A 17,258-nucleotide genomic window follows, 5' to 3' on the forward strand; every position below is an offset into this window, starting at 1 on the left:
TTGTGTTCAGCTGTCCTCAAGACCTGCTGGCTCTTCAACTTCCAGTAGAGCTCTCAAACTCCCAGACTCATTCTCTGTGGTTTACAGCGCCTGCCATTTTATAAAAAAGCTCTCCCATTGCTCATGTGCTTTAAAAGTTATTGCGTCTTTTCTTACGTCAGCAGTTCCCAACGATAAGGAAGCTAGGCACCCACCCCACCCTCCCCTCCTTTCTTTTTTGCTTCTGTAGCATATGTTCTTAGTCAAGGCTTGGGTAAAAGAACAGAACTTACTTACATTAGTGTTTTCAAAAATAGATGAGGAGAAAGGAGTAGGAAAGATGTGCAAACTAAAAGCACTACAGAGAAGAGGCAGAAGTGCTTTAAAGGGCGTTTTGTTTTTTTTTTTAAGGGTATTTCTCAAGTTGTTCAGTCTCTCTTCAAACTGAGGAAGATAATTCACTATTGACCAAATGGCTCTGCTTCCTGAAGGTTTCCTTCTATCCCCAGTTACTTACGCCTCTCGGATTGCAAGGCACACACTGGAAGATGATGAGGGCTGCATTTATGTGCCTGCTGGTTTTAATGCTGACTTCCAGGCCATTCTAATCAGTCCCTTACTTTCTCTGAAATACATTTATGAAGTTAATTGTCAGTACGCTTATTTTCTGCGCCATATAATTCACAGACAGATTTTAATTATACCAGCCCTTATTACTTAGCCTTTCAGAGGGTCTTACTTTTATAATGAACATGTTACTTAGAATTCTGTTAGACCTCAGTAGAAACATCTAACTGCTCTGAACTGCTGACAGCATTGCATTTTTAAACATTATCCAATTTTTAATATTCATTGCATTATTTTGCATGTAGGCACCCATTATTACTCTTTGTTCAAACACTGGCCCTGGAACTCTCCCAACATTGTGCACTGTCGAGGGGGGGTGAGGAGAGTTGTTTGTTTTGCTATTTAAATCTCCATTCCTTGATTACTGACCTGTCAAGAAAAACACTTGTCAGACCCATCACTTTCTTCCAGTTGCTTTTTACTGGATTCTTCCCACCCCCACAACAAACGAAAGCTTACCTTCCCCTTTGAGGGCAAGTTTTAACTCCTGTCCTCTTTTGGCTCCTTCTCCAAGTAGTTTGTTCTCATTACACAGCAAGAGGTTTGGTGCGAGCTTGTTTTGTAAGGAGCTATTTATACCAGCCATACAAATAACAGTTTGTGATAACTGCCAATGATACCTCTGCTGTTTTATGCAGAGAGATTATATGCTTCATACGTCCCATGAAATACTTTTCACTTCAGAAACTAGTTACAACTACTTAGTAGAAGAAATTTTTTTCAACGAGGCAATGGAGTGTGCACCTCTTTAAAGCACCAACATCCTGTCCTCAAAGACACCTAAAGACTGGGCTTCACATAGGCAAAACACCCTGGGAGTCAGCTCTTCGTGGCGTATGGGTATGGGGAGGAAACGGTGCTACTTCATGTGGATAATGTCACAGGTCATAGCCCAAAGAAAAATCCGTATCTATCTTTTCCTGTGGGTGTGGACAGGCCATACCTTTTGAGACAGATTTATCCATCAAGTTTTAATGAAATATGCAAGTTCTACTTAGAAATGCTAAGAGATACTTAACCTTCTGAGGCACTTCTAATAATAAAGTGCTATTCCTTCTTTAATTTTCATTTTCATTCTCACTGGCAATGGCAACTGACAAGTAAACTGTACCTGTGGCATGAGGGAGGTATGGCCAGGGGAGGATCACTACAGTGTTTACTACCAAGGCCTGCTGAAATAAAGTTTACATTAATACCATTAGGAAATTCAGAAAATGGAACAGTTGTTTAAAAAACCATACAGTATATTTGGGATGGAAACAGAATATCGTTTGCTGCACAGATTTTCTCTGTATAGCACGGAGAATAGCAGGTGAGTGTAACTTCACTTTTTGCCATGGCAGCAAATAGTACAACTAGAGTTACATATAGCATATGTTATAAAGTTTACTTCAGTTCATGGTTCTGGATCTCTTCAGGTTTTGGGGTGCCTGAAATACAATTATGAATAAACAACATGCGCTCATAACATACGAACAGCAGGAACCTATTTTAAGAAACATCTTTCAGCTTAGTACGTTTTCAGAAATCAGTTTTCACCTTTGGACTTAACTAGACATAAGCAAGCTGAAGTGGAATTTTACATGGTGAAAAGATAATACCACATTGTTTGTCATTAACCCCATGGATTGCTGGTGGCGGTGGTTTGAAGATGAATCATTCTTTCATTATTATCCTTTTACTGTGCCTCGTTCTGCAAAATAAACTTTCTCTACTCTTCGCCAGTCCCAGAGAATTGATTTCCATTGCCAGGCTGAAGCAAGGAGGGTGTAGCCGCGCCATGTATGAGGTCAGAAATAACAAATGGAAACACCTCACCTGTAATCGCCTCAGCCCAGGATTTGGTGTTTTCTGACTTCCAGAACACGGGCGCACAGCCTGCAGTTCTAAAGGTCTTGGCAGGTGGCAGGAAATATTAGTAGCACTCTGGCCTTCCTTCCCTCTCCCCCATCCAAAGTACATGTACAGACCCAGGCTGAGTCAAACTTCCCCTCAAAGTGAACAAAAAATTAAGATTTTTCTATGTAACTTACTCCTCCTGCATATAGTACTGATCAGTACAGCACTCAGCACTTTGTACTGTGATACACAGCACAACGTAGGTTAATGTTTACTAAGGGATCTTAACAGTTGCATGTTCTGGATCTTTAAAAATATTTTAACCTTAGTAATAAATGTAGAAGGGTACACAATGAATGCAAGTAATGCAAAAGTTCAATAAATTCCTTTTGATACTGAAAGTGGAAAACATGTTTATTAACATTCTTTCAAGCTTTCCTTATTCAAGGCCATGTAAAAAAATCTCTGCATTTTGATTATATGTATGTTTTTACTTTCTACATAGTTACAGAGGTATTATATAGCATTTACTTTTTTTCATGATACACTGGTAAGTACTGAGTTCTGTTAAACAGTTATAAGCACTTGTTTTCAAATCAGGTATTTGAAAAGAACAGTTTTTCTATATACATAGTTTAGCAGACTAATGCAGCATAAAATGCTCTTTAGTAAGAGGTATATGAGTTGAGGATCAATAGAATACTTACCTAAAATTATTTTTCTATGTGGAACAAAACCTCTGTTTTGGTCACCCCCCCTTCTCCCCCCCCCCAGTTCCCACATCATCACTGGAAACCAGACTACACCGTAGTAGCAAGTAGGGATAATTACTGTGTTTATGGTGGACCTTACCTTGTGAATTGCTCAAAACTAAACATATATTCTAAGTTTCCTTATGCTAGGAATTGCTCAATGGAACTGCTTAAACTCAGCGACTGGGGCAAACTCCAAAGGATTATTTGGAATCACTGCTTTGAGATATAAGTGGAATTTCTTCTGCTTTGTTTTGATACACCAGCATATAGAATATTGATCTGTTCTACATTTTTCTTTCAGTAGTGGTGACAGTTTTTAGGAAAACTCTATACAAACATGCAAATACATTTTTTGTTGGGCTTAAGGGGCTAACACATACCATACATGTAATAAATATTGCTATCAGTATGACCCAGTTGTAGCTACAAAATGGAAACAAAATACTTCCAGATAAACCCCATTTCAACAAGATACATTTAGAGTCTGTGTGATATTTCTATTGATATAAACTATTAACGTTATTCATTAGCATTGTGAAGTCCAGTTAAACTCTTCATTTTGAGAAGACAGAACGTGTGACTGAATACCTGAATCAAAAATAAAGCTATCTGTAACGATTTAACCATAGTACTACTACATGAACTGCTGCTCCTATTGAAGAAACCAAATGGATTACAGATTAAAATATATTCCCTACGTAAAGGTTTGTAAATTATAGCCTTAAGAACTCTTTTGTTCATACACTATTCATCATTAGTAGTCTCAAACAGTATTTGCCACTCTGTACTCCCTTTCATCATTGGGCTGTAGTTGAACCACTACACTTTCTTCGTTTACTCCATTCTCTGCATCACTGCTATCAATATTGTCATTGTCATCTTCCTCATACTCTGAGGACTCGGTCATGTTCTGATGGGAATGAGATTCTGACAAAGCCCCGAATGACTGAGTACTAACTGAGGCTAACGGTCTAAGCAAAGGAGTATTTTCAGATACTTCATTCTCTTCTTGACTACTGTCTGTTTCAGAGTCAGAGTCCCCCTGAGAAGGGACCACTTTCTGCTTACATACAGGACATGTTTTTTTTGTTTTTGTCAGCCACGGGTCCACACACTTGCAGTGATATGCTGTTAGAAAACAAAATACAAGTACATCATTAAGTAAAAAGGACAAGGAAGCCTGCTAAATTGTACTTAAATTTAGTAACACAGGAGAATTTTAGAATTTAACTCTCACTGAGAATTTTAGTCACAGGTTTGTTGGCATGTAGACTGTCTATCCTCATGTATAAAACACCTAATAGATTAGGATCTTGGCCATATGGATATATGCAATAAATACCTATTTCCTCTACTGAATGAATCAGAGCAGTCCTGCGATGGGCCACGTTTGACAAAATAAACTTTAAAAGCTTCTTGAGGAATTATACCCACCTTGCAGCAGACATGCCCACCATCATTATCCTCGTAACGCCCCTAACCTCCACCAAGATGTATTGAAGCACCTTGTTATTAAATAAAATTACCACACGATTTTGCAGATTTTAAATTAAGTCTACAGTTGGCACTGCAACTATACTGGCCTTGTTTAAAAAAAAAAAAAAGGTGTTTGAAAGTGTCTTACTTATGGTATTAAAAACTTAGCTCTGCTTATTAACAGAGACTTCTATCTGGCAAAGAGCTAAGTATTTGCAAGGGCAAGCACGTTATGTTTAGTACATGTTCCAGCACATTAGTAGCATGTTCTCCTCGAGACCTGACGGTGGTGGTTTTGTTTTGTTTTTTTATTTGTCAGCAATCTTTGATATTGCTGATCAGGTTTAGTTAACTTTGCAGTCCCTAGCTGGGACAGATGCTATGGATCTGTTCTTTCTCTTCTGCGAACTCTTTCTTTGTCAGCCTGTTTTGAAATTTTTTTTTTATGACTGAGGATCTACAAAGCTTCGTCTGTCATTTGCTGTGTTCACTGTGGATGTGAGGCTGTAACATCAGTTGCCTCTTTTTAAATCTTAGTGAAGTGATATTTGCTGTCACGGTGCCGGTCAGAGCAGCAATTTAATGAGAAAAAGCTGGGTAAAACTGCACCCAGCCAAAATGGCTGCAATATAGTTAATGGAGTGGGAGGTAGAGAGAGGGTCTCAAGCTAGGAAGGATGAATCCTATCTTTCTTGAGAGATTTTACACAGCTTTTATCAAAAAAAAGTTTACATTTAGAGATGCTCTTGGGCCCAGCCCTCTTCCAGTTTTCTAAATATAAACTCTTAAAATGCTTCTTGGAACTGCATGCAGTTAAGAGCAGTCTTGTCTTGTGGATAGATACATACATGACTACTAGATATACCTTTTGCAGTGAGCTGTATTTGAGAACGACTGTTCAGACAGTGCCCAACTTCTCACAGTAAAAATATTGTACTAATTTTTGCACTGACAACCCTGACTTCCAAGTGCAGTCAAGGCAGTGGTCTATACGGCCTCAGGCTACAGGACAGGCTATATCCCTTCATCAGTATCTCTGTCACTAATAGCTGAATTACGTGTTATGGTTTAATTGTCTTGGAGAAAGTGAATGCCTATTTTTATTTAATGTAAAGAGTAACTCTGGAACGTGTTTCCGTATTAAATACACACATTTAGGGGACAGCATCAAGCCCAGATTTTCTTTCAGGTGTACATCCAAAGAAAAAAGCAAAGTGGGAATGCTAGCCTTTTTGCTTTTACAAAGAGAAAAAAAAGTTTGCCCTTTTCCCAGTCTGTATATACAGTCCTGAATATTAGCAAAAATATATGTTATAAACCAAGCAATAAACATATTCACTGTGGGTTTTAAACATGGTGTTTTAGAGAGCTGTTTTAATACAAATACCAAACCTAAAATACAGCTGCTTACCATGAGAACATGGAAGGATTCTGAGTTTGTCTCCATCCTCATATTCATCCAGACAAATGGCACATACATCATATTCATCTCCTACAGCACATAATTGAGAATCAGTTTAACTTTAAAAGACTTGCAACAGACCTTTTCAAACACATGCGTACGGGTTCTCTTGGTTAGTTTCACAGGTTGAAGAAACTATTATTCTTCCCTGTCCATGTAAGCGGCAGGTTCTTTGAAGCTATATTTCTCCCCTTATTAGGGCTATAGCTCATCTGCTTTCCCTTCAGGTTAATAAAAATGTTTAACTGTGTAAAGTGCTGTCTCTGTAATATTCTATCATTCTTATTAAAAGTAAGATAAAATATAGGATTCCCTTTACTATACAGGTATTAAGAAGTTATTGAGAAAACTTAGGAAGAAAAATAGCAACAAAGACAACCGCGTAAAAAAGCAGAATAGTAATCAAGAATGATATTCTCGTCACAAGAGAAAGTTTACATTATTTTGTAATTCAAACCTCACAAATAGGATAACGTCAATACTGTCAGTAATGTATATGTACACTGTTGTGATACATTATACAACCAAAATATAAATACTTCTTGTAAGTCAATTTATTCCCATTTCATTTTTATCAAGGGCTTTACACGTTCCTTCATCAATCCAAACAGTTCTTTCTAATTTCCTGGAAGAGGCTGGCCCTCTGAAGCTTGCTGTTACACCAGCAGCTTATGTCCTTATTATGGTTTAACCCCAGTGGGCAGCTCAGCCCCACGCAGCCGCCCACTCACTCCCCCCCGGTGGGATGGGGGAGAGAATCAGAAGGGTAAAAGTGAGAAAACTCATGGGTTGAGATAAAGACAGTTTAACAGGTAAAGCAAAAGCCACGCACGCAAACGAAACAAAACAAGGAACTCATTCACCGCGTCTCATCGGCAGGCAGGCGTTCAGCCATCCCCAGGACAGCAGGGCTCCATCACGCATAGCGGTGACTTGGGAAGACGAACGCCCTAACTCCAAACATCCTCGCCTTCCTTCTCCCCCCAGCTTTTACTGCTGAGCACGACATGGTGGGGAATATCCCTTTGGTCAGCTGGGGTCAGCTGTCCCGGCTGTGCCCCCTCCCAGCCTCCTCGCTGGTGGGGCAGGGAGAGCAGCAGAACAGCCCTCGATGCTGTGCAAGCACTGTTCAGCAATAATTGATACATCCCTGTGTTCTCAACGCTGTCTCCAGCACAGATCCAAAACATAGCCCCATACAAGCTACTATGAAGGAAATTAACTCTATCCCAGCCAAAACCAGTACAGTCCTTTTCACAGATGAAGTTACTGGAAACAAAGTTGTAAAATACCACAATTCTCAATGTCAACTTTCTCCTCCTAACCTGTGTGGCCTTTAATATTTATATTCAATATTTAGATAGACTTCTTGTCCTGTCACTGGACACCACCCGAAAGAGCCTGGCTCCATTTTTTGCACCCTCCCTTCAAGTATTTATACACATTGGAGAGATCCCCCCTGAGCCTTCTCTTCCCCAGGCTGAACAGCCCCAGCTCTCTCAGCCTTTCCTCATAGGAGAGATGCTCCAGTCCACTAATCATCTTCATGGCCTCTTACTGGACTCATTCCAGTAGCTCCATGTCTCTCCTGTAGTGGGAAGCCCAGAACTGGACACAGCACTCCAGATGTGGCCTTACCAGTGCTGACCTTATTCATATTCCATCTTTGTTTCCTTAGCTTCAGAAACTCAAGTCCAGTGGCCCTCGGCCTTACCAACATCTGGTACAACTGCTGGAGCTATAAAACTTGAGGAAATTCAGCAGAACTTATTCCACAAACGTGTACGTTCACGATGTGTGTGCATATGTGTTTCTCAAGATAGTTCAGGGCACTTGCTCTTTAGCCTAATTCTTCAAAGGTGGCACGATATCCTGAATAACAACATTTCCTGCAGATCTCTTAGTTTCATACATATATAATGCTTTTCACAGTTATATGGCAGGTATTTTTGTTGGCAAAGGGGTGGAGAAACTGGTGAAGAGAACAGCCTACAGATGTTGGCAAAAGACAAAACAGTCAAAAGCAGAACAAAGCAGTGAAAGAAGAAATACAAATCCATGGTATGCTTCTTAAATTTAAACCACCTCCCTCAGTGCATATGGATTCAAAGACATCTCTCTCTCTGAGCAAGGACAGAAAGTCTTGAACCTTTTGGTGCCTTCCTTGCCCCTCTGAACCTAGGATTCTCTTCTGTGAAGTACATACAAGCTCAACAGAAGGGGAGCAGAGTGCCCTTTTCCCAGGCGGCCCATAACATAAATTAGGGCACTTAATGAATGATAAGCTATGTAAATAAAAACAAAACAGGATCAAATATAGCATGGTCATAGTAAAGGTAGATAATGTCTTTGCAAACTGATTCCTAGAAATAAGAAATATGGCACATCTTATCTGTGTGGACTTTCGTATAATATTCAGTAAAGTTCTATGTGTGAAATGATTGCTCCTAGTCAGTAAGATTAGCGAGGATTAGTAGAGGGAGCTGAATAAATGGAAGTCGCTACTGGTGGTGTTGGAAGAAGTTCATTAGGCTGCAAGAGAGCTATCGGTATTGCCTTTTTACAAAATTGCTTTGGAACAATATTGATACAAAACCAAGGAGTGTTTATATATATATGTGTTGTATGTATATATGTATGTATGTATATATGAGTGTGTGTATATATATATAAAACAAAGTGTATTGTAAATATGCAAGACATGATTAAGTAGGCATCATCAAGAGGGTAACTGGGATAGCACAGAAAAATCTGTAAATCTGGAATAATGGTACATGAATGAAATTCAGTACTATAACGTGCAAGTGCATCCATTTAGGGATACCATCCTTGGCAATTTTTAGCTGAGATTTCATCAGTTATAAACAATTGAGAAGAAACAGAATGTACCGGTTGATCACTACAGTGTTCCTAATGTGATACAACTCGGAAAAAGAAAAATGCAACAGTACGAAGCATCAAGAATAGTCTTTCCAGAAGCAGTAAGTACTGTTCAGGAGTCTGTAACGTGGCCACCTCTGTCCTCAAAAGATTAATTCAAACAGAAACAAAGAAAGAATATTACAATCACATAACAGAGAAACTGTCATGCAAGCAAAATTAAAAAAAAAAAAAATAGCCTGATAATTTTAATCTAACAATCTGAAGGCTGAAAGGAGCTTCAGCTTTCTTTATAACCAACAGAGATGAACAACACCATGGACAGAGAAGAGAGTGAAGCTGGCGGGGAGAGGGGGCAGAAAAAAAGAGCTATCATCTGACCAAGAATCATTAGGTCGGAAGTGAAAAGAAAACTTGACCATTGGAGCAGTGATATTCTGAATTAGCCTTTCAGGACCATCGGAAGGTAATCATGGTAAAGGGCCAAACCTCGCCCTTTCCCCAAACCTAGTTTTAGGTCAAGGCTTTAGACATGAGACACAGGAAGTTCCTAAGAGAACAACACCTGGGAGGAGATGGAAATGGACATCTTAATCCTAGAAGACAAAGGAGGGAACTGAACCTAGATCCCCCAATTCCTGTCTAAGACTGCCAATTACTAGGCTATATTATTAAAGGTGAATAGTGCAAAGTACATCTTTTAAAATAAAGAGGTAGCTACACTCCATTTTGTAAGGAGCCGTATTTCATTTTATGTCTTGTGAATACTTACTTGATGAAGCCCTGAGAGGGACTTAAGCGGTGAAAGGGTCCCTGTCACTGTTTGGAGCCCTTGCTTTGACATGAGCTGGGCTGAGTATCTGCTCAGCTCTGTTAAAGCCAGAAAAGTTCTGGCCTTGTGCACAAAGCCACTGTATCTGCACAAGCTGGTGAACTCTTCCTTCATACACCTCTTGCAACTTAGACACATCCAGTGCTGCTCCTCACTATTTCCAGACAGTACTTCTCCTATTCTGCCACTAGCACTTCATTTAGACAACTGAACCTTACTGTCTTAACACTGTCCAGTACTGCACCGTCTCTTCACAAGCAGCTGCTTGCTAGGGCTGCACACTCTCCTGATCATGAAGCGTTCTTTAGATGTCCAAACTACAGTGTACTAGAAAAAAATTAGTCTGGTCCAGTCCACCTCTCCCCCTATTAAGTCCTCCCCATCACACTGCTAGAAGCACATGTGCCAGCAGACTTAACTGCAAGCCTTCCTATCACTTGACTAACACATGTTTGGTTGAGGGACTGGATAGTTACAGAGTCAAATGATCCAGTGTGTATTTGTACATCCTATCATAAGGGCAGTCATCTGCTCAGCATGTGGTGCTAGGGTGCCTGCATCCTGGTTATACACTTTGTGGTAAGAAAAGGCACAAATAGAATCGTCAAGCTTGGAAAAGACCCTTAAGATCATTGAGTCCAATCGTTAACCTAGCACTGCCAAGTCCATCTATACCATGTCCTCGAGCACCACATCTATCCGTTCTTAATGATAGCGCCTCAGGAAAAAAAACATGATATGGCCCACCTTGCCCAAAGGATGGACACCCCAGATACAGCCTGCAATATCCTGGGGGTGGCCCCAAAAAACTATGTCACACACTGCATATTTCGGCTAAGCATTCATAATAGCGGTCCGAGCCCACTAAGTCTGCCTGCTCCCAGCCTGTACCGTCTTCACAGCTGCTTTTTAATTTCCCAGTGCTCAGTTTACATTGTCACCATCTTTAGGGCTATCTAAGATCCTAGGTTTTGCCATACAGCAGAGGAGCTAGGGAAATAAGGAGATGTAGATCCCATCAGAAAGAATATGCGCAGAGAAGGTTCACTCTCTCATATATCAAAATACCAATGGGAAAAGGCGTACAGCAATGCAGAGACCCCTGTAAGACAAACGAGGCCCCTGTGATCTTGTCACCTCAAGGTAAAAGAAAGAAGGGTTGAGATGGCGTATCTTGTTCCCAATGCCCCTCACGGCAGCTTTCTTCATCTCCTTCCAACCTCTTCCAGTTCCTTCCAAATTCCACCTAACCTGAGCCCCATCCATCCCAGAAGTGCTACCTCATCAGTCATCCTCACAACTCAATTCTCTACTCCCACTCCCCACAGTGTCACCTTAATCCTCTCCCAGTAAACTTCTATCAAGTCTTTTCTGGATTATCTGCTCTACTAAAACTTCATTGTTGCACATCACTCTGAGGTTTGACATTGGAGATGTCAGATTTAAGTGTGTAAGACTGACATGTGCTAGGGCTAGAGTTAATAGCCACAACAAGAATCTCTTACATACTCAGTTCACCTTTCAACATACACATATATCACACACAGTAATCTGTGACACAACACTGTTTAGCACAAATTTAGATTTTTTTTTTTTTATAGCAATTCCCACATTACTTCCCAAAGCACTGTCCAGATTACATACATGAGACTGAGATCAACTGGGGACAAATCAGAGCCACAGTTCATACTCCAAACTTGTTCAAAAGAGTTGATATAACGCACAAGTTGTCAAAGTGTTGTTTTGGGGAAAAGGTAGAAATAACAGGGCAGATTTTGATAATGTGTAGCTACAGCAGACCCACATTTGGGTCATGAGCTTACCCTAAGTTATCAAGAAGCTTGCAAATGAAGGAAGCAGGCAGATTTTGCATTACTCAGAGGAGACATCCTTTCAACACAAAAGCTCAAACAGTAGCAGAGCTTTCTCTTTACTGTAATGAAATTACATGGCCGGAGAGAATTTCTGGAAACTCAGCTCAGAATTTGTTTTGATACCATGCTGCTCAACCCAATGCTTTTCTACAGATGGCAAAATTAGCTACATTAGGTATTTACAGTCAGTTTACAAAGAAAAACTTAATTTTCATATGCAACTCAGCATGGTTGTTCTGTACCTGTTCAGTACATGTAAGGAGATGAAGTACATCACAGTAGGAAAATTAAGAGCTCTGCACCAGCAACGAAGGAGCTGAGCTTTCCGAGGAAGCTGCAGAAAGCTAACAGAAATAACACCGGTGACTCATCCGTGAGGTAGAGGCACAAACGATGAATCGCTATCGTCAGCTCAAATTTCGAGTATTACATGAAACTCAGTTTTCAGGGAAAGAGAATCAGCAAGATGAAGTTGTTACTGACCAAAAAGAGGCAAAGATGTAGTATTTTTCTGTTTGTGTGTTCAGAATAAGATCATTAATAAATAAAGCACAAACGTTAAAAATTCAAGACTTAAAGTTCTAAAAAGCAACTTGACCAGGATTTTTCATTAACTGTGTAACAATATGCTTCACCAAGAAAAACAAACTTTCTTTGCAGATGTAAAAAAAAAAAAAAAAACCAACAAAAAAACAACCCTCAAGCATTTTTAATTCCAAAATGCAGAAAACAGTCAAATAAATGCAGTGCAACAGCTTTTCCCATTTAGTCTGTAAACAATCTTTAACTTGCATGATTAGTCTTGATCATGTTTAAATACCTTCTCATTAAAAAAAAAAACATGAAAAACAAACTGAAGAATGATGGTAGTAGCCTAATAGCATTCATATAGAAGTAACTGTAGCTTCAGCTTTAAAATAGGGACACGGCTTATATTCCCCATTACGGGAATAGAAGGCACATACTCCTGCCTTGATTCAGGATTTTTGCAAGCCTTCTTTTTCAGATGTTAACAAAGGTGAGCTAAGAACTGAGCCAGCTCATTAATACTAGGGCTGTTTGTTTAATTTATCTGAATTTGTGTTTAGCAGGTGCCTTTGGCATCATTCCAATGTCGAAATACCATTGACTATCATGTAAAAAAATCAAAATCATACAGGATTGATTTTTGTAGGTCAGAGAATTATTTTACTATAGAATCCCATATGTTGTGCACACAATTCTCTGAAGTCTATAGCAACTAACTGTAGACTTAAAAATTTTCAGTATAAAGCATGTTCATGGAAATAGTTCTATTCTGGGCTTTTCTAAAGGTGCTGTCAATTTTTTTAAAAAATACAAACACCAGGTGTTGTTTATCTAGAACCTCCCTTCTACAGGGTGGAAGATACGGAGTAGGATCTTACTGAGGATCATGACTGTCACACACTGCTGTTCTGCTAAAATGTTTGGGTGTTTTTTTTTTTTAAGGACTTCAATATTTCAAAAGTACTACACACAAAATTGAAACTTGGCATCTATTAGAGATGAAAATAGAAGGAAGATACAGCATGTGAAGGGCTATCCATTGGGGTACTAGGTATATATTTGGAAGGTGGTAAGGGAAGCCTACTTGCATACAATTCTTTCCCCATTCACAAGGCTTGCTCTTGTATTCCCTGTGCAACCTGAACTCCCCAAAATAAGCAAAGGAAAGCAAAATGAGCCCTCTCATTTTACCAAAATATTGGTTACACTTGATTTCTCATATTTTATGATGGCCATGACAGAATTTCTACTGAATCTATCTTTTGCCTATGCCTAAAACTTCCACCTCAAAAGAAAAAAACAGAACAAAACCTTCTAATCTTCCTCCCTTCCAAAGGTAGAAAACCAACAAAATATTTTAAATAGTACTCAATTATATACCAGCTATGAAAGCTAGGCACATAAGACATCCTTAGAAGGCAAGTTCTTCACATTATTAGAAGGATTTCTCTATTTGTGGGTGTAAGATAGATGCTAAAAACTATTCACACCTATGTAATAATAGACTGATCTCTAATGCAGTGAGGGCTTGTGTTACCTACTACCTGACGTCTGCATTATTACAGAGAACACTAAATAAACCAGCCAGCCAGCAGAACGGGTACAATTAACAAAGACACAGCAAATTGTTTAAATTACAGGTTTGCTAAAGCTAGTGGTTTGACAGCAAAAAAAAGAAGGGAGGGAAGACTGCAGAGCTAAGTGAAGGAGCACATCTGCAATGTGCTTCACTATCAGCAAAGGTAAATTACAGGGATTAGTACATATGCATGAATTACATCGCTTTCATTACAATTTTTTTAAACCAGAAAGGCAATAAAAGGAAGATTAATGCAAAAAAACAAACAAACCAAAAACCCAAAATCATAGTATTGATAGAGCATTGCAACATTAAGTATTCAATTTCTGCAAGAGCTCTGCAAAGTAGTAAATATTCTCGATCCTACTTTGCAGGGATGGAAAAAAAAGCGGACAGAGATTGTAATTATTTTATCTTGGCATGCAGTAAATCAGAGTAGAAGTTGCAACTCAGGGCCTCCCAGTTCATAGGTCTATTAACAGAGATCCATGATTAAAACCAAATTCTTATCTGTTTCCCAAAAGATAAATTCCAAGGGCTTCTGTGGTGGCACAGAAAGTCTGTGAAATGTGCTTCATGTTACTTTTGTTAATATATATTATTCAACACGAAGGCAAAGCTGAGGACCACCACTGGAAAATAACATTGCTGTAATTTGGCATTTCAGAAAATAAGCACAGTGGACACGAGAACCACTTATAAACACAGTTTTCCTGATAGTTACTATGCAACAAGTGGCGAAGATAAAGGGAAAGCAGTAGAGAGAAAAACACCTCACGGGCAGGTAGGAAAAAGAGAGAGATTAAATGGAGTCCATCGCTGCCAGACCTACATCACTGAAGTACGAGTTTTCATCTAATGTAACACAGTGAAGCAGTTCAGCTATAGCTTTTTAAAAAACGACTTCCTCTTCTGCCATGGCATTCATTCTCTCCGTTGTTTCTGTTAGTCAAACCACTTTTATGGATCATTTATAATCAGCACATTATTATGTTCAACACAGAAATGAGTGTTAACCATCAGTCAGTACTGTCAAGGGCATCATATCTCAGAGAAAAAAAACATTCAACTACTACAGCTGTCTGTTTTCCTCCACTAGTCATTCAACATCTATAAGAAAGTCCTGAAAAATGACAGCACGCTGTTCTTGAGTAGGCTTATCTCACTACGGCATCCCCTGGCAAATCAACAGCAGCAAATTCAGAAAAAAGTGGCGCAGCGCTAAAGCATCACATCCATTTCTAGGCCAGGGAAATACAGATAAAGTTTTCTAAGTAAGGCCAATGCTAAAGTTCTCAAACATGGAGGCCACAGATCTATCCGACAGCATATTGGCTAACTGTAAAAAAACCTATTTCTCTGACTCTTGTCACGGCCATGTATCCCGGCCTACCTTAACCAACTTCGCAGCCCCATCTTTCACCGCACAGTAATTTGCAACAAGCCCTCAGCACTTCACCTGCACCCACTGGATCCATCAATTGCAGTCCATCTGCTACATTTCTCCAGCAGGTCATCACACAAATTAATGCTATTACCCCGATTCTTGCTCTCATCGCGGCTTGGGGAAGGGAGGCAAGCCCATGCAGCAGCCAGGACCAGAAACGACAGCCCTCCTCAGCGCTGAGACCTGTACGATTTCTCTGTGAATCCTGGAGCCCCCTTGACTAGTCTCCAAGTTAGTTTCACCTCCATGACTACATGCCCCTCAAAGAACGGAAGATTTAATTTTTAAAAGGGACACTTTGCAGACATCTTTTTACCCGTTACCGCATTTTAGAAGCTGGATCAAAACCACAAAAATTGGGGGGGGAAAAAAAGGAAGTCCGGAAACTGCTCCAAAATAAAGTATCTTGCTTAACTAAACTGTGTATGAAAAGTCTTTAGTAAGCAAAATTATCTTCTAACTACTTGGCACATATAAATTAAAAAAAAATATTTTCAGAAACACAAAATTACCCATCCACATATATGTGTACTTCTGAACAATGAAAAATGCAAAAATAAAAACTGCTGAGACTTTGGTAGACCTTATGACCTGTTTTCTCTATTAGACCGTAACTATACTGTGCAGTCAAGCAGATGGGTCAGTAATCAACAGTAATCAGACCAGTTATAATCCCATTTGCAGGAAAAAAAATCAATTTAGGAATACATAGTAAATTGCAAAACTGCATTTACTCTTGAGCAGATTTTTAAAAGGCACTGAGATACATCTATTTCCCGCTATTGCTCAAACATATGTATTAATCTGCAGATAAAGATATGTACATAAAAATTCAATACACGTGATACTTAAAAGCAGGTATTTGCTTAAAATGACACGTACTTTTACAGCTTATTATTTGTCACTTATGTTGGGACTTTTTTCCGTGTGTACACTAAGCATTTCAAAGCCAACTGTCTAAAATTAAGCTCTTTCATACTTAAACACCTAACCAAACAGCTCCATTTTTAGAAGTCTTGTGGATGTAGCAACTCCCAAATTCTGGATTCTTTATCAAGTATCTAACCACTCATTGAGGATCCTAACTTTCGACACTCAACGTAGAAAAAAATTGCTTCTTTCATTTTTAATTTCTTAATATGCCCACACATCTTTTTCTTTCGCAGCATTCTGTTTTCACTAAATTTACGATATTTTCTTTTCTACAGGAGCAAGAGGCTACACTGTAATTTCATTGCAGTTAAGATCTAAAAATCTTTTCAGTCTTGGCCTAGATTCCATTTTAGTGTAAAGTTAAGCTAGCTTGGAAATTATATATTTCTGAAAATAAATTCTACAATACGTACTAATTCACAAAATTTCTAACCTATATTTTTTCTAAGCTATTATTCTTCAGAATATTCAGATTTGCTAATGATCAAATTACAGGCATATGAAATGGATTTGTCTTTTTTGCTGTGTTCGCTTTTGTTATAAAGACATCATACAAAAGAGATCAACTCCCACTGACTTTTGTATGACCAAAACGTAATCCATTTTGTAAGGAATCACAACACAACAACTGCCCCCAAACTCTTTCAGTGTAAAAAACAGATTTTGATACAGCGTACATTGCATTCTGTGGCATTATTCAAAGGCGATGCTTGTTGATTAGGACTTTGCAAAGATGCCACATCTTTTGTTACTGCATTCTCTACTCATTACAGAAATGTTAAGTGCCTGATCTAAAGCCTACTGAAATTAGTAAAACATTCCCATGCATTACAGTGGTATATGACTCAAATCCTGTTTAGAGATGATTCATGTATTTTCCATGTTAATAATTCTTTAGGTATGTCAGAGTGCAATCACCCCTACAGAACAATCATCTTCATTGCATCATCGTTTGCCTACCAGCCTATTAAATTCTACAAATCCACTAAAGCCAGCTTTCCTTTAAAAACCCTTTTACAGTACAGTGAAGCCATTTATTAGGCAGTG

General features: G+C 39.0%; 1 protein-coding gene across 4 annotated transcripts in view; it reads right to left on the minus strand.

Annotated features, from left to right (window-relative positions):
- Positions 1-383: 383 nt before the first annotated feature.
- Positions 384-17,258, minus strand: part of RNF13 (ring finger protein 13) — a 48,596-nt gene continuing 31,721 nt past the window's right edge. For 2 of the 4 annotated variants that reach the window (XM_082319090.1, XM_082319088.1), the window contains exons 9-10: positions 6,088-6,168; positions 388-4,328 (exon numbers count right to left, since the gene is read on the minus strand). In XM_082319090.1, the coding sequence (XP_082175216.1) occupies positions 3,964-4,328; positions 6,088-6,168 (446 nt within the window). In that variant the 3' untranslated portion in view covers positions 388-3,963. Of the gene's footprint in view, positions 4,329-6,087; positions 6,169-17,258 lie in introns of all 4 variants that reach the window. The other 2 variants (XM_082319091.1, XM_082319089.1) reach the window with 2 other exon arrangements.

Source organism: Platalea leucorodia (genome assembly GCF_965183815.1).
Source record: "Platalea leucorodia genome assembly, chromosome: 8".
Lineage (NCBI taxonomy): Eukaryota > Metazoa > Chordata > Aves > Pelecaniformes > Threskiornithidae > Platalea > Platalea leucorodia.